General features: G+C 49.1%; 1 protein-coding gene across 1 annotated transcript in view; it reads right to left on the bottom strand.

Annotated features, from left to right (window-relative positions):
* Positions 1–1498: 1498 nt before the first annotated feature.
* Positions 1499–18996, bottom strand: part of LOC138855197 (uncharacterized) — a 78980-nt gene continuing 61482 nt past the window's right edge. The window contains exons 3-5 of the mRNA XM_070103232.1: positions 12538–12745; positions 6531–6583; positions 1499–3395 (exon numbers count right to left, since the gene is read on the bottom strand). Of these exons, the coding sequence (XP_069959333.1) occupies positions 3393–3395; positions 6531–6583; positions 12538–12745 (264 nt within the window). The 3' untranslated portion in view covers positions 1499–3392. The remainder of the gene's footprint in view (positions 3396–6530; positions 6584–12537; positions 12746–18996) is intronic.

The raw sequence follows: 18996 nt of genomic DNA on the forward strand, positions 1-18996 counted from the left end.
CAACCAGGAACACACTCAAGCAACCAGGAACACACTCAAGCAACCAGGAACACTCTCAAGCAACTAGGAACACTCTCAAGCAACCAGGAACACTCTCAAGCAACTAGGAACACTCTCAAGCAACCAGGAACACTCTCAAGCAACTAGGAACACACTCAGGCAACCAGGAACACACTCAGGCAACCAGGAACACACTCAAGCAACCAGGAACACACTCAAGCAACCAGGAACACACTCAAGCAACCAGGAACACACTCAAGCAACCAGGAACACACTCAAGCAACCAGGAACACACTCAGGCAACCAGGAACACACTCAGGCAACCAGGAACACTCTCAAGCAACCAGGAACACACTCAAGCAACCAGGAACACTCTCAAGCAACCAGGAATACTCAGGCAACCAGGAACACACTCAGGCAACCAGGAACACTCTCAAGCAACTAGAAACACTCTCAAGCAACCAGGAACACTCTCAAGCAACTAGGAACACTCTCAAGCAACCAGGAACACTCTCAAGCAACTAGGAACACACTCAGGCAACCAGGAACACACTCAGGCAACCAGGAACACTCTCAAGCAACCAGGAACACACTCAAGCAACCAGGAACACACTCAAGCAACCAGGAACACACGCAGGCAACCAGGAACACACTCAGGCAACCAGGAACGCACTCAGGCAACCAGGAACACTCTCAAGCAACCAGGAACACACTCAAGCAACCAGGAACACACTCAAGCAACCAGGAACACTCTCAAGCAACCAGGAACACTCAGGCAACCAGGAACACACTCAGGCAACCAGGAACACACTCAGGCAACCAGGAACACACTCAGGCAACCAGGAACACACTCGAGCAACCAGGAACACTCAAGCAACCAGGAACACTCTCAAGCAACCAGGAACACCCTCAGGCAACCAGGAACACACTCAGGCAACCAGGAACACACTCATGCAACCAGGAACACACTCAGGCTACCAGGAACACACTCAGGCTACCAGGAACACACTCAAGCAACCAGGAACGCTCTCAAGCAACCAGGAACACTCTCAAGCAACCAGGAACACTCTCAAGCAACCAGGAACACTCTCAAGCAACCAGGAACACTCTCAAGCAACCAGGAACACTCAAGCAACCAGGAACACTCTCCAGCAACCAGGAACACTCTCAAGCAACCAGGAACACACTCAGGCAACCAGGAACACACTCAGGCAACCAGGAACACACTCAGGCAACCAGGAACACACTCAGGCAACCAGGAACACACTCAGGCAACCAGGAACACACTCAGGCAACCAGGAACACACTCAGGCAACCAGGAACACACTCAGGCAACCAGGAACACACTCAGGCAACCAGGAACACACTCAAGCAACCAGGAACACTCTCAAGCAACCAGGGACACTCTCAAGCAACCAGGGACACTCTCAAACAACCAGGAACACTCTCAAACAACCAGGAACACTCTCAAACAACCAGGAACACTCTCAAGCAACCAGGAACACTCAAGCAACCAGGAACACTCTCAAGCGACCAGAAACACACTCAAGCAACCAGGAACACTCCAACAACACTCTCAAGCAACCAGGAACACTCTGAAGCAACCAGGAACACTCTCAAGCAATCAGAAACACTCTGAAGCAACCAGGAACACTCTCCAGCAACCAGGAACACTCAAGCAACCAGGAACATTCAAGCAACCAGGAACATTCAAGCAACCAGGAACACTCTCAAGCAACCAGTAACACACTCAAGAAACCAGGAACACACTCAAGCAACCAGAACACACTCAACCAACCAGAATACACTCAACCAACCAGGAACACACTCAAGCAGCCAAGAACACTCTCAAGCGGCCAAGAACACACAAGCGGCCAGGAACACTCAAGCAACCAGGAGCACACACATTCAGATAGTCAGGAACACTCTCAAACAGGCATGAACACTCATGCAGCCACGAACACTTTCAGTCAGGAACACTCAAGAAGCAAGAACATTCTCAAGCAGTCAGGAACATTCAAACAACCAGGAACACACACATTCAGTCAGGAACACTCTCAAACAGGCAGGAGCACTCATGCAGCCAGGAACACTTTCAACCAGTCAAAAACACTCAAGCAAGAACATTCTCAACAGTCAGGCACACACACTCAAGCAAACACTCAAGCAGCCAGGAACACGCACTCAAGTAGCCAGGAACACACAATCAAGCAGCCAGGAACACCCTTTCAGGTGCTGTACCTCGCACACGCAGCAAGAAACACTCAAGCGTCGAGGAACATTCAAGAACATCCTCCTAAGTGCTAACCTTGGCAACCAGGAACACTCTCTTGAGCACTTTACCTCGCCCCGGAAGCCAGTAACACTCTCTCAAACACTACCTCATATTGGCAGCCATGAGCACTTTGCCTCAGCAGCAGTAACAACGCGCTGTCAAGCACTGTATGTACCTAGTCCTGGAAGCCAGGAACAGCACTCTTTCCAGCGCGCTATCTTGCGCTCTTGCAGATAGAGCTACAGTAGCTCTTTTATTGCGATATCATGAAAAAAATCAATAGAGCAATATTTTTGAATCTTCAGGATGTGATGTTGAGAGAAGATGGTTCTGTAAATGAATATCGAAATAATATCAGTCTCATTTTTATAGTTTTTTCTTTGAGAAATATTTCATTACTTTTCAACGGCCACAGTTGACACATGCGCAAGTCCGGACGCCAACTGGGTTTCTTTTTCACGATATTTCCAATCTGGAAGCTTCCATAAAGTCCCAATGTAATTATTTTTGTCTGCCAGAGTCGCTGTTTGACCAAACTTCGTGACATTTACAGCAAAAATTTCACGGACCATTTCCTTGATGCTTAATACATCATAAAGATGGGTTAATTAGGTTTTTTTATTTTTCTATGGCCCTGCCCTTGAGAGTTCTGCTCTGTTACTATGGTGTTAGGACACTAGTGTCCATGGGAGGTTGTGAAAATTCTGTTATGGTGCTAACACCATTCTGTTGTCCATGGGAGGTGGAGCGTCGGGTGTGTTATAAAGGTGTCGCACCACTGTTGTTCATGGGAGGTGTTATTATGCTGCTACACCACTCTTGTCCATGGAAGGTGTTATGGTGTCACACCATTGTTGTTCATGGGAGGTGTTATTATGGTGTCACACCATTGTTGTTCATGGGAGGTGTTATTATGGTGTCACACCATTGTTGTTCATGGGAGGTGTTATTATGGTGTCACACCACTGTTGTTCATGGGAGGTTAATTATGGTGTCACATCACTGTTGTTCAAGGGAGGTTAATTATGGTGTCACATCACTGTTGTTCATGGGAGGTTAATTATGGTGTCACATCACTGTTGTTCATGGGAGGTTAATTATGGTGTCACATCACTAGTCACTGAAAAGAGAGAAAATTGTTAACATTTAGAAAATACATGTTTTATATACTAAACCTTGATCCCATTTTGATTAACCGATTCAAGAAAAATCAGCAAATCTTTATTTCCTAGTTCATAAAACTTAACACTGTCAGATTAAAACAATCAGAACTGTAACTTCTTGTAAATTGTCTATACAGTGAGACTTTCTGAAATGCGACTAAATGAAGACCTTATATATATATATATATATATATATATATATATATATATATATATATATATATATATATATATATATATATATATATATATATATATATATATATATATATATATATATTGGAGTAGAGGGGGTTTGCGCACGCGCGATGAGATCACAGTAAACAGATGATATCACAATATGAAAAATTACCAGTGTGAAAAAAATAATGAAATTTCAAGCCTTTCGTGACGACGAGAGCACCTGAGTGTTCTTACATGTACCAGGAGCAAGATGGTGTGGTGAGGCTACGTCCCCAAGGGGGACATAGCCTGGTGGAACACTGTTCAGACCCAGTCGTGCCCCTGGGCACGTGAACCAGTAGTGCCCCTGGACAAGTGAACCAGTAGTGCCCCTGGACACATGAACCAGTAGTGTCCCTGGACACAAGAACCAGTAGTGCTCCTGGACACATGAACCAGTAGTGCCCCTGGACACATGAACCAGTAGTGCCCCTGGACAAGTGAACCAGTAGTGCCCCTGGACACATGAACCAGTAGTGCCCCTGGACACAAGAACCAGTAGTGCTCCTGGACACATGAACCAGTAGTGCCCCTGGACACGTGAACCAGTAGTGCCCCTGGACACGTGAACCAGTAGTGCCCCTGGACACGTGAACCAGTAGTGCCCCTGGACACATGAACCAGTAGTGCCCCTGGACACATGAACCAGTAGTGCCCCTGGACACATGAACCAGTAGTGCCCCTGGACACGTGAACCAGTAGTGCCCCTGGACACGTGAACCAGTAGTGCCCCTGGACACATGAACCAGTAGTGCCCCTGGACACATGAACCAGTAGTGCCCCTGGACACATGAACCAGTAGTGCCCCTGGACACATGAACCAGTAGTGCCCCTGGACACATGAACCAGTAGTGCCCCTGGACACATGAACCAGTAGTGCCCCTGGACACGTGAACCAGTAGTGCCCCTGGACACGTGAACCAGTAGTGCCCCTGGACACATGAACCAGTAGTGCCCCTGGACACGTGAACCAGTAGTGCTCCTGGACACGAACCAGTAGTGCCCCTGGACACATGAACCAGTAGTGCCCCTGGACACATGAACCAGTAGTGCCCCTGGACACAAGAACCAGTAGTGCCCCTGGACACAAGAACCAGTAGTGCCCCTGGACACAAGAACCAGTAGTGCCCCTGGACACAAGAACCAGTAGTGCCCCTGGACACGTGAACCAGTAGTGCCCCTGGACACGTGAACCAGTAGTGCCCCTGGACACGTGAACCAGTAGTGCCCCTGGACACATGAACCAGTAGTGCCCCTGGACACATGAACCAGTAGTGCCCCTGGACACATGAACCAGTAGTGCTCCTGGACACGAACCAGTAGTGCCCCTGGACACATGAACCAGTAGTGCCCCTGGACACATGAACCAGTAGTGCCCCTGGACACAAGAACCAGTAGTGCCCCTGGACACAAGAACCAGTAGTGCCCCTGGACACAAGAACCAGTAGTGCCCCTGGACACAAGAACCAGTAGTGCCCCTGGACACAAGAACCAGTAGTGCCCCTGGACACATGAACCAGTAGTGCCCCTGGACACATGAACCAGTAGTGCCCCTGGACACATGAACCAGTAGTGCCCCTGGACACATGAACCAGTAGTGCCCCTGGACACATGAACCAGTAGTGCCCCTGGACACAAGAACCAGTAGTGCCCCTGGACACAAGAACCAGTAGTGCCCCTGGACACAAGAACCAGTAGTGCCCCTGGACACAAGAACCAGTAGTGCCCCTGGACACAAGAACCAGTAGTGCCCCTGGACACAAGAACCAGTAGTGCCCCTGGACACAAGAACCAGTAGTGCCCCTGGACACATGAACCAGTAGTGCCCCTGGACACATGAACCAGTAGTGCCCCTGGACACATGAACCAGTAGTGCCCCTGGACACATGAACCAGTAGTATATACGACTCGGATGTTTTATGGACAAGTTTGCAATCTTCTCAGTTTCTTACACTTGATCGATCTGACTTATATTAATGTATTTACAACGATGAAATTTTCTTTAAGAACAAAAGAACATAAGAAGGGAGGAACACTGCAGGAGGCCTGTTGGCCCATGCTAGGCAGGTCCTACACAAATCTAACCCCTCTCACTCATGTATTTATCTAACCTAAATTTGAAACTACCCAAATATTACAAACTGCTTACCTGGAGTTTACCTGGAGAGAGTTCCGGGGGTCAACGCCCCCGCGGCCCGGTCTGTGACCAGGCCTCCTTAGGTCAGTGTCCCAGGATGCGACCCACACCAGTCGACTTACACCCAGGTACCCATTTTACTGATGGGGAACATAGACAACAGGTGGAAAGAAACACGTCCAATGTTTCTACTCTGGCTGGGAATCGAACCCATGCCCTCACCGTGTGAAGCGAGAGCGTTAACCACCAGGCTTGTTTGTAATGTTTTCATAACGGCCTCAGGTTTAACGATGACGAAGTAAAACTTGTGTTACAGGATGTGTACGGGTGTTGCAAACCAGTTAGTGTGTTAGGTGTTAAACTAACTACACGTGGCTCATTATGAGATACACCGTGATGTGTACACGTGATAAACTAACCAGTAAATGAGTCAGTTGTTAGTTTTCCAACTGTTTTCCAAGTTAATTTACATATATATCTAAAAGTCACCGCATAATTTGATAAAAAAATGTATTTCTCATTAAATCCTTCATATTATAAAAGAAATTAATACAATTTGAACTTTATGGTCATTATATGATGTAAAAGCAACACAATACATCTCGTGGCTTCAATTATTATGTATCTTAAAAACTTGTATTTATTGTATTGCTTGCACAATGGAGTGGAGGTACCTGGAGGTCAACCATGACGGAACACTGCCCACTCAGCTCTGTTTGATTCGAATACCCACCGCCATACTGCAGCCTCCCAGTCTCCTCCTTGAGTACTTCTCCAGCTGGCAACCTGTAATGTACAAAATTTAGTGAGAAACGGAACTATTATTGTTACTGCATTAGTTAGGAAAACTCCTGACACTAGAGTTTGTTATATGATGACTCGTTCAGTGGTGTAGTTGGCCCTGTGGCAAGTAAAACAATCCCTGACCTCTCGTTTCATCTCAGTGGTCTTAATAAAGTGGTGGCATATTGCCTGTCATCTGCCAATAATACTCACAATACACATTTTAAAACCCTGAATAAAAACTGCTTCCACAGCTTCTTCGTCCAATTGTTCCACTTTTTAGATTTCAGATTGATTAAGTGCTTCCTTACATCCTTCTGACTTCCATCTACACCTCCTATATTCCCAGGTATCTTTTAATTCAGCTAGTCTCTCCCTGTCCATCCCATCATATGTTCTCAGTATCTTGTAGCTACATCGAAATCGCATCATTCTATGTTTTCGTTCCTTTCAATGTTGTGAATTTCGTTGGAAATTCCTCTTAGCCCAGGAACTTGTCACTCTGCAAAACTCTAAGCTTACTCTGTTTTATCGAATATATTTGCTCAGGTGCAGTGCTGCATACTGTTATGACAGGAGGCGTTATATACAGGGTCCTGGAAACACTACTCTTATGACAGGAGTGTGAGACGTTATATACAGGGTCCTGGAAACACTACTCTTATGACAGGAGTGTGAGACGTTATATACAGGGTCCTGGAAACACTACTGTTATGACAGGAGTGTGAGACGTTATATACAGGGTCCTGGAAACACTACTGTTATGACAGGAGTGTGAGACGTTATATACAGGGTCCTGGAAACACTACTTGTTGAGGTACTTCAATGACATTCTTAATTTTGACAGATATGGATACGCTACTTGTTAGTTGGTTGATATTCGCCATTAGTGATATGCTTTTTTTATTTTTACTCCATGGGTCTTTTTCCTTGAGTTTCGTTGCGCATGTTTCCTCGGTCTGTATTCCGTATCTAGTCTCTTTTTCTCCTATTCCACTTTCCAGTACACTACACTTGGTTGGAATGATGTTCAGTGTCTGCCTCTCTGACCATTCCAACACTATCTTTACCTGTCTTCTCCGATATTTATTGCTATTATCGCCTTCACAGGGATACACATGACTTTCTTCAGGCATGTTCTTTAAGTATATCAGGTTGAGTATCAGTATGTTGCCTTGTGAGGCACTACTTATCAAGCTTTTTCCATCCATTCTTTTCACTCAGCTGTTCTTTGATCACGTGAAGAACATTTTCTGTTACTCTTGTCTGCTTCTTATCTTTTAATAGAATTTCTTGTAGCACATGATTTACTTTCCAGTGCTGACTGTAATTAGGACTCAACGACCCACCTGGTGTGCCAATAATCTTCTTATTTTCTGGGTTACCTTAGATGGCATGATACCAATAGCTCAGTAATGCTTTTCCAACCCACTGAAACGTATTTTTGCCATTTTCCAGTTTCCAGGACTATGACCTGATCAAATCGACATGTGAATTTTTTGCCTCTGTTTCTTCTCTCAGGAACCAAGAAAACTCCTTGTAGGGTCCCATTATTTTTAACGTCTTCATTTCATTTACCAGTTCTTTTATTCAATTCCCTGCTTTCTAGAACTTAATAAACTATGAAAACCCTTTTCCTTGTTAAATTTCTATCAGTGCATACGTGTCTTTGTTAGTGAGCTTCATGTAACTGTCAAAAGATTGTTTTCCCGTTTCAAGAGGAAGGCTCTATTACTTTTTTCTTCCACCATGAAGATGCCTTCAACCTGCATTTGTTATTATCTATATCAGTTTCGACCACAATAACGGCTTCTACAATTTAGATGAACCTCTAGCTAGAAATTACTAGGAGGCTCTGGTGGCCTGGTGGCTAACGCTCTCGCTTCACACGGCGAGGGCCCGGGTTCGATTCCCAGCCAGAGTAGAAACATTGGGCGTGTTTCTTTCCACCTGTTGTCTATGTTCCCCATCAGTAAAATGGGGTACCTGGGTGTTAGTCGACTGGTGTGGGTGGCATCCTGGGACACTGACCTAATTTGCCCGACATGCGGAGCATAACAAGGGGCTTTCTATATAGTAGTATGTCATTGTTGTCAGCTTGGCCTTTGTACTTATTGGTACTTATTACAACCCAGGAGTCCAAAAGGCCTGTTATCCTGGGTGTAAAGGGAGCAAAATAAACACAGCAGAAAAACTTTTGGCTTATATTATCCTTCACCAATTTAGAACAGAAGTATGTACACTATGTACAGCAATAGGTATTAGTGCACTTCACGGTAAGCAAGGCAGAATAGAAGCCACTAGAGAGCAGACCGTGCTTCAACCAGCTCTAGAATGGGAATGGTAAGGGCAGACAGGTGAGTGGTACCCACATAACCTCTGTGATTGCCAAAACCATCTTCTCATTGGCTGGAACCTGGGTACTGATTGAACGATGGGGCCCCATCATCAACCCTCAGTCCCCTGGTTCGCTGGTTGGGTGTGTACATGCGCCGAATAAAGGTTATGTACTCCTTGCATGCCACAATATTATTATTATTATTATTATTATTATTATTAAAGCAACGTTAATTGACCCGCACCTCATTACTCTTCATCTCACTGCTACAAGCTATTTTAATGTTAATTAAGAATTTCATTTGTCTCTCTACTAACTCTCGGCAGGGTTGAATTATAGCTCCTGGGTCTGTTGAAAGTGTTGAGCTGCAGCTCCTAGATTTTTTTGCATATGCTGGGGTTATATGATACAGATCACACAGCGACTTAAAGTCTAGTTTTGCATTGTTACCTTGTTCCTTCATCCTGAGAAGTGGCCCACAACACTCAGTGGCATCTGTGTAGTGTTAGGTAAACACTGAGACCAAGTGTTAATTAACAGACTTGACCACACGTCTCTCCCCGCCTCGTCACCGTCTCGTCTCGTCTCGTCTCTCTCCTCACCTCTCTCTCTTCCCTCCTCACCTCTCTCTCTCCCCTCCTCAATTCTCTCTCTCCCCTCCTCACCTCTCTCTCTCTCCCCTCCTCACCTCTCTCTCTCCCCTCCTCACCTCTACGTCTCGCCCCTCCTCACCTCCACGTCTAGCCCCTCCTCACCTCCACGTCTAGCCCCTCCTCACCTCCACGTCTAGCCCCTCCTCACCTCCACGTCTAGCCCCTCCTCACCTCCACGTCTAGCCCCTCCTCACCTCCACGTCTAGCCCCTCCTCACCTCCACGTCTAGCCCCTCCTCACCTCCACGTCTTGCCTCTCCTCACCTCCACGTCTTGCCCCTCCTCACCTCCACGTCTCGCCCCTCCTCACCTCCACGTTTCGCCCCTCCTCACCTTCACGTCTCGCCCCTCCTCACCTCCACGTCTTGCCCCTCCTCACCTCCACATCTCGCCCCTCCTCACCTCCACGTCTCGCCCCTCCTCACCTCCACGTCTTGCCCCTCCTCACCTCCGCGTCTAGCCCCTCCTCACCTCCACGTCTCGCCCCTCCTCACCTCCACGTCTCGCCCCTCCTCACCTCCACGTCTTGCCCCTCACCTCCACGTCTCGCCCCTCACCTCCACGTCTTGCCCCTCCTCACCTCCGCGTCTCGCCCCTCCTCACCTCCACATCTCGCCCCTTCTCACCCCCACGTCTCGCCCCTCCTCACCTCCACTTCTTGCCTCTCCTCACCCCCACGTCTCGCCCCTCCTCACCTCCACGTCTCGCCCCTCCTCACCCCCACGTCTCGCCCCTCCAAACCTCCACGTCTCGCCCCTCCTCACCTCCACGTCTTGCCCCTCACCTCCACGTCTTGCCCCTCCTCACCTCTACGTCTTGCCCCTCCTCACCTCCACATCTCGCCCCACACCTCCACGTCTCGCCCCTCACCTCCACGTCTTGCCTCTCCTCACCTCCACGTCTTGCCCCTCCTCACCTTCACGTCTCGCCCCTCCTCACCTCCGCGTCTCGCCCCTCCTCACTTCCACATCTCGCCTCTCCTCACCCCCACGTCTCGCCCCTCCTCACCTCCACGTCTCGCCCCTCCTAACCCCCACTTCTCGCTCCTCTTCACCTGCACGTCTTGCCCCTCCTCACCTCCACATCTCGCCCCTCCTCACCCCCACGTCTCGCCCCTCCTCACCTCCACGTCTCGCCCCTCCTCACCTCCACATCTCGCCCCTCACCTCCACGTCTTGCCCCTCCTCACCTTCACGTCTCGCCCCTCCTCACCTCCACATCTCGCCCCTCCTCACCCCCACGTCTCGCCCCTCTTCACCTCCACGTCTCGCCCCTCACACCTCCCATCTCGTCTTGCCCCTCCTCACCCCCACGTCTCGCTCCTTCTCACCCCCACGTCTCACCCCTCCTCACCTCCACGTCTCGCCCCTCCTCACCTCCACGTCTTGCCCCTCCGCACCTCCACGTCACCCCCACTTGCCCCTCCTCACCCCACCTCCACATCTCGCCCCTCCTCCTCACCCCCACGTCTCGCCCCTCCTCCCTCCACGTCTCGCCCCTCCTCACCCCCACATCTCGTCTCGCCCCTCCTCACCCCCACTTCTCGCCCCTCCTCACCTCCACGTCTCGCCCTCTCCTCACCTCCACGTCTCGCCCCTCCTCACCTCCACGTCTTGCCCCTCCTCACTTCCACATCTCGCCCCTCCTAACCCCCACTTCTCGCTCCTCCTCACCTCCACGTCTTGCCTCTCCTCACCTCCACGTCTCGCCCCTTCTCACCTCCACGTCTTGCCCCTCGTCACTTCCACATCTCGCCCCTCCTCACCCCCACGTCTCGCCCCTCCTCACCTCCACGTCTCGCCCCTCCTCACCTCCACATCTCGCCTCTCCTCACCTCCACGTCTCGCCCCTTCTCACCTCCACGTCTTGCCCCTCCTCACTTCCACATCTCGCCCCTCCTCACCTCCACGTCTCGCCCCTCCTCACCTCCACATCTTGCCCCTCCTCACCTCCACGTCTCGCCCCTTCTCACCTCCACGTCTTGCCCCTCGTCACTTCCACATCTCGCCCCTCCTCACCTCCACGTCTCGCCCCTCCTCACCTCCACATCTCGCCCTCTCCTCACCTCCACATCTCGCCCTTCCTCACCTCCACGTCTCGCCCCTCACCTCCACGTCTTGCCCCTCCTCACCTCCGCGTATCGCCCCTCCGCACCTCCACGTCTCGCCCCTTCTCACCTCCACGTCTTGCCCCTCGTCACTTCCACATCTCGCCCCTCCTCACCTCCACGTCTCGCCCCTCCTCACCTCCACATCTCACCCCTCCTCACCTCCACATCTCACCCCTCCTCACCTCCACGTCTCGCCCCTCCTCACCTCCACGTCTCGCCCCTCCTCACCTCCACGTCTCGCCCCTCCTCACCTCCACGTCTCGCCCCTCCTCACCTCCACGTCTCGCCCCTCCTCACCTCCACATCTCGCCCCTCCTCACCTCCACATCTCGCCCCTCCTCACCTCCACATCTCACCCCTCCTCACCTCCACGTCTCGCCCCTCACCTCCACGTCTCGCCCCTCCTCACCTCCACATCTCGCCCCTCCTCACCTCCACATCTCGCCCCTCCTCACCTCCACATCTCACCCCTCCTCACCTCCACGTCTCGCCCCTCCTCACCTCCACGTCTCGCCCCTCCTCACCTCCACTGAAGACATCACAAAATCAAGACTTATCATGGATGAAAAAATTATTTCCAACAAGTATGACTAAGAAGCCAAAATGTATTATAATCACTGGGGAGCGCTAAACCCGTATGATTATATAGCGCATGTGGGGATGGAAGGTATTCAGGCTCGATTCAGGGAACCGGAGCACAGATCCAATTCCCTAGATCAAGAGCCCCTCACCAGCATCAAGGAACCTCCCTTGAGGGGACAAAATGTATAACTTGACACAATGTTTCGTTCTACGAATTGATACAGCTATATAGAGAGCGAAACGTTGTCTAAATCAAAGTTTGTTTTGTAACTTACCGTAATAACGTACATGGCAGCAGAAGACAGCAGCGTCAGAGAGTCCTGGGAGTGACGTAGATTTACGTTGAGAAAAATGTTGGTTGCGAGCAGCGACGTACATCACAGTCATGGGTGGCACTCCCATGCCGTGCCTGGATGGGGCACAGTTATGACCCATGTCCATCTCGCCTCCCGGGATAGATCGGGGCACCTTCACCCCTGAGTCCTGCCAACGTAGATACAACTCAGTGAGGGAAAGCGAGATATTGGTGATGGAATAGGCGAGAGAAAGTGGCAACTTCAGGTAGGACAATCACACGAGGCAAAAAGAAACACATATCGGTAGAATACAAGTGGAAAAACAATGGCAACACAACCATGCACCATGTGAATGTAATATTTCTGAAATCACTTACTGGTTAATGGGATTTAAAACCCATCAACTACACTAAGGTCATTAAAGGTTGCAGTAACAATTTCACAACCAGACGAATATATTTTAATCCCTAAAATACTGAGTAAACTCTCAGCATATATACGCTGAGAGAGATATATACCTCAAGCTTCGTACTGAAGTCAAAGATAACGCTTCAAGTTACATATACAAGTAGTACATGAATGGTATATAATACCGACAAAATGAAAAATTTGACACACATGCAATATCTGGATATCTATTTGTAGATGTTGGTTTATCAATACAAATTCAAGGACATAATGGGACAATGTCCGTTAACTGGAATTGGTAAAGGCACTAGATTGTGAAATGTCTACATATAAAGATACCCAGATGTTGTATATTTAATTCTACACATATACAAGTCACAGATCATTCTTTCTCCCAGACTGGTTAAAAATGCTAGGTTTCGCTCAAAAAAGATATCTTGATATGTTTTGCTCTAGGCGAAAAGTGTACCAGGAGGGAAGATTCTTGTATAGAGTTGAAACTATAATACACAAAATCCATATATATCAAACTACAGTATTTATAATTATATATATATATATATATATATATATATATATATATATATATATATATATTATACAAAATCTTGTATATAATAAGCCTCTCCTAGGCAGCCTACCCAGAAGAACTGTTAAACATTAACAGCTAAATATTTTTATTAGTTATAGACTAACTAGTTAGGAGAGTTGTAAAGTGTTGTAAATAATCCCTGCCACGAAAACCTGTGTAGTCTGCAGAAAGGGTAACAGACAAAGTCATGCCTGGATTGCATGCAATCTGTGGCAACTGGTCCCATGGGTCTTGCAGGAACTTTAAAAAACCAGCGACCACTTTTGATATAAAATCAGAGAAATGTTTTTCGGTCTGCTCAAACGAGATACACCTGTATGTGGAAATTACATCTATATTAAAGGAGGGGTGTTAATGTTGCAGTTTAAAAACTGTAGTGTAAAGCACCCTTCTGGCAAGACAGTGATGGAGTGAATGATGGTGAAAGTTTTTCTTTTTCAGGCCACCCTGCCTTGGTGGGAATCGGCCAGTGTGATAATAAAAAAAAAAATTACAAGACAAAAACACCAATAAAATATCCTTCTTGAAAGACATGTCAGCATGGTATGACAGCTGGGAAAATAAAATGGATGGGTTGGACAGGGCTGTGAAGGTTATGTAGATGTCCTCTGAACCAAGATACTATGATGTTGCAGTGTCTGACAGATTGTACATGAATGGTATATATTACCGGCAAGATGATAATTAGACACACCTACATAACCTTCTTCATAGCTACTACAACTGCTGCTACCACTAACCCATCCCTTAGGTATGACCTACTTCCACTGGGGAATCCTACCTACCAGTGACTAACTAGATAGGCACACGGCTTCTGCCGAAAAAAAGAGGACACGAAGCTCCACTAACACGATGAGGAACTCGGATTTGGAAATGTGGGGTGCAATTCTAGCGAAGAAGTTGCGAGACCACTCCGTGTCATCAGAGGAAGAGGAAGAGCCTGCTCACATTGTTGCAAATCCGAGTTTCAACCATGGAGCCAGCAACTATGGAAACAGGGGAGGGAATAAGCACCCCATCCCCTGAGAACCAAGAAGAATGGATCACTGTGGACAACAACAAGAAGCGCCATCCGTCCAAGGATCAGGCAAACCAGCTCAACCGACCTGGCAAATTCAAGGCAAAGTCTTACGGGGAGCACAGAACCCACTATGGCGTGGTTACACACCTGGAATCACGACACAACCTGAGGTTCAAGTCATGGTTCAACTTGATGGGAGAACCAACACTGACTCCTCTCGACAAAGAAATGTACACCACTGAAGAAAGTCATGGAGACAGTCTGCTCCTTCACCCTGGAGGAACTGGATTCTCGAAAGAAGATCACCAAGGGTGTAGTGATGCGATACCCGCTGATGATGCCCATTGAGGCAGTAGCAGCTCACCCCAGTATTCTGTCAGCTCAACGTCTCAAGGCAAAGATGGCAGGCGACACACCAACCCGGCAGGTCCTCATACAGCATGTAGGACCACTGCCATCCCAGCTGGACCTCGGTTCTTGGGAAAGGTGTGATGTCAGGGCCTTCACTGCAGAACCAGTTTGCTGTTTCAAGTGCCAGTGTTACGGACACCTGAGTGCACTCTATCCGAACAGAGTAATCTGCAGTGTCTGCAGCCAGTGCCACCTGCATCACTAAGCTGAAAAATGCCTCTCCACTCATTCCACAATGCCCAAACTGCAGGCACAAACACCAAGCCTGGAATCCTCGATGCCCCGAGAGGCCCTCCAGAATTCGAAGAGCCTGGAAGATGCCAACAACTCGGCAGCAGGCTATGGCAGATCATCACTCTTAGCAGACGATAGGTGCAAAGAACCCTGCCATACTGCAGACCTCTCATCAGGTCACCTAACTCAATGCCCAGTAACTCCCAACCCTCAAAACTTCAGCCAGGTGTCATGGACAGGAGCCTCCTGCCCCCCTACCTCAACGAAGAAAAAAACAGAAGGAACAAGGGGCGTCAACAGGGAACATCTGGTCAACGTGATCAGCAGATGGCACCACGCGAGCCTCCACCGGCAATAACACGACAATGCAGGCAGCCGCTATGCAGGCTCCCCTGGATATGTGTGCACCTCACCAGCAGATGCAGACTACCCAACCTGGCATACAGCAACAGACCATGGTGCACACAATAATGAAATCCAACCCCCAGCAGCCCCCACAGACCACAACAGCCCAGGTAATATCCACTGTTTAGAACCAAATGCCAACGCAGGGCCTCACCAGGGAGGATCTCGTAGCACTCAAGGCGTTCACGGATATTATTTGCAACACAATCGACTCCACGGAACAACAGAGCGTGTTCCGGCAGATGGTCAGCACGCTGCTGAGTGTGTGCTTACTGACTGAGGAGGAGACGGTGGATGCCATGAATTTGCAGGTTTTCAGAGTAAGCAGGACTCAGGAAACAACAGCGATGGAATAACTTCTGTACCATATTACACCCTCAAGGTCCTACAAAGGAACATTCAGGGCCCGAGGGGCAAGCAGCACCTCTTGCTAGAGGCAGTAATTCGGGATCGGGTTGACATCATCTTGCTACAAGAAACTAATTGTCCCAACTATGTGCCCAAGACTCCCCGGTTTTGCTGGGTATTTTCGGCCCATGGAGGCGGGTGTTCACTGCAGAGAGACAGCGGTATTCGTATCAGATGCAATACCTCACGAGGTTATAGCCAACCCTGTGGACTGTGGGGAGGATGTCGAGGTACAGGCCGTCTTTGTACACATACCTGGGGTGCCCATTCCCATTTACAACATCTACAAGAACCTGAGACACACCCTCGACATTGCAGAGCTCCTCTACAGAGCTCCTCACGCTACCACGCAATGAGTGTATTATTGTGGGTGGAGACTTCAACGCACATCACCCAATGCTGCACTCTCACCCGGCAACCAATGCTTCTGGCAGACACACAGCAATACCCTTACATGATATTCCAGAGGTAAAGTTGCTAAACAATGGAGACACCACACCTGTTAGGCGGCCGCCTCGACCTTACCTTCGGGACAAGACAACTCGCAGCGGGATCTAATAGGAAAACTCATCCTAACCTCGTCAGTGACCACTTTGTAGTTATCACCACCTTCAGTATCAACAGGCCCCCCACAGCTGTGGTGCCTCCTAGATGGGACATAAAGAGGGCCAACTGGAAGGTGTTCCAGGATTATCTTCATGACTGGTGGTCCACATACACTCTATCCGAAGACTCTGATACGGCTGAACAGGAGCTAATCATTTTTCTCATCCATGCGGCAGAGTGCGCAATTCCAAAAGTCCGCAGGACGCACTCACAAAAGAGACGGGTGGTTCTACAACGACGAGGTGCGGGAGCAGAACCACCGCATCAACTCTTTTAGGAAGCTATACAGGCGTTACCCTACGGCAGAGAACAGGAATACTCAGAGCCACTGTGCAGCATGCCCGCAGTCTCTCTCTCAGAGTAAAAACTGAGAAATGGCTGGAGTGGCGCTCAACATTCGGGCATTACACCACCTTATCTGAAATATAAGGCAAGCTTAACATCGCAACTGGGAAAAGCAAGCCGAGGCCACCAGCACACCCGAACCCATCCCAGGAAGCTGAGAAACTGGTGGAGCTCTTCACTTCCAGGGACGCCTCCACTCAGCTCCAAGAGGACATCCGGAATACACAACGCTAGTTAACGATACAAGCTGTATGCGAGTCTGAAGATGTAACTGATGAAGGCCTCACGGACTTGGAACTCCGAAGTGCCATTAAGAATTCAGGTGACACTGCCCCGGGCATTGATGGTGTCACCTACTCCATGATTGCACGGGCTGGTCAGAGTGGATGGGAGGCCATACTAGACGTCTTCAACAAGTCGTGGAGGGCCGGGACACTCCCAGCAGCTTGGAAGAAGGCTACCATTGTGCCAATCCAAAGCCCAAGGACCCAGGCAGTATGAGATCCATATCGCTGACAAGCTGCTAAGCCAAGACTGCTGCTGAGAGGATGGTGTTAAACCGCCTCCTATGGAAACTTGGACCCCCTCATCATCACATATTTGGCTTCACCAAAGGAGTGGGTACAACAGAGTACATAACCACTCTACTAAGCCAGATTGCTGATAGTAACAAGAAACCTAGTATCGTCGTCTACCTCGACCTTGAGAAGGCATTTGAGCTAGCCAGCCCCACAGCAATTCTGGCAATACTAGCTCAGAAGGGGATCAAAGAACGTCTCCTGGCCTGGATAGAGTCCTACCTTAGGGGCTGGCAGGCCTGTCTCAGCTTTCAGGGACACTACTCTTCCTTTAAAACCCTGGAAAACGGCACGCCACAAGGAGATGTGCTCAGTCCTACCCTGTTTAACGTCCTTATGCAGGAACTTGTGAGCCTTCCCTTTCATAGTGGTACGCAGCTACTCAGCTATGCTGATAATCTTGCACTCGTAGTGAGTGGGAAAGGCAATTTGGAGCGACAGCCCCAGAGAGCTTTGGACTTAATAACGCAGTCTTGCAAGGAACTAGGCCTCAAGATCTCCGCCGAGAAATCTCTTACAATGATGTTCAAGGGACCAGATCCTATGAAGAGATTACAGGCCGAGTATGTCGGATCCCGTGTTCTACTCAGACTTAACGTCATGAGAGCCATGACGAGACTTCGTGCAGGGGCGAGCAAAGCAGTACTTCGCTTGTACTGTATACATGCTGTGCTCTTCTTCATTGACTACGGTGCACCGGCGTTGGCTCATCTCTTTCCGCAGAGCAGGCAAAGGGTGGAGGTCGTACAAAACCAGGCGATAAGAACTATGCTTGGAGCCCCCATCTGGACCAACACAGTATGTCTCAGATTTAAGGCCAGGCTTCCTTCCCTGATTGACAGAGTAAGATACATAAACGCCTGTAAAGTAGCCACGATTTTGCATCGGCAGCAAGGTACCCCACCAATAAGACGGATATTGTCAACCATGACAAGATCCAACTCACTTCACGGACTACTACTGGATTCGTCCGTTTCCTACTGATAGGCGGCAGCTGCTGCCTATACAACTACTCCTTGAGAAGAGTTGTGACCTTCCTGTTGCTGAGGGACGCACATGTGCAGTGTATTTCACAGATGGTTCTGTCGACCCTGACAGGAAGAGAAGAGCAGCTGGAATGTACCTCAATGGTCACACACAAGGCTGGCGACTCCCTGACTACTGCACGATCCTTCAAGCTGAGCTGGTGGCGATTCAGCAGGCATTGTTACATGCCCTACGACATCACCTCCGACCTGTCATACATGTTGACTCCACTTCTGCAATCAGTGCCCTCTCCCATCCACAGCCACAGGACAACGTTCACCTCTTCACATCGATTCAGAGCATAATGTGGCAGCCTTAGAAGTTCAGGGTAACAGATCGACATTGAATTGGATCCCCAGCCATGCTGGCATCCTGGGAAATGAGGTGGCAGACGAGGTCAAGGC

This window comes from Cherax quadricarinatus, chromosome 84 (assembly GCF_038502225.1).
Source record: "Cherax quadricarinatus isolate ZL_2023a chromosome 84, ASM3850222v1, whole genome shotgun sequence".
NCBI classification, from domain to species: Eukaryota; Metazoa; Arthropoda; class Malacostraca; order Decapoda; family Parastacidae; genus Cherax; species Cherax quadricarinatus.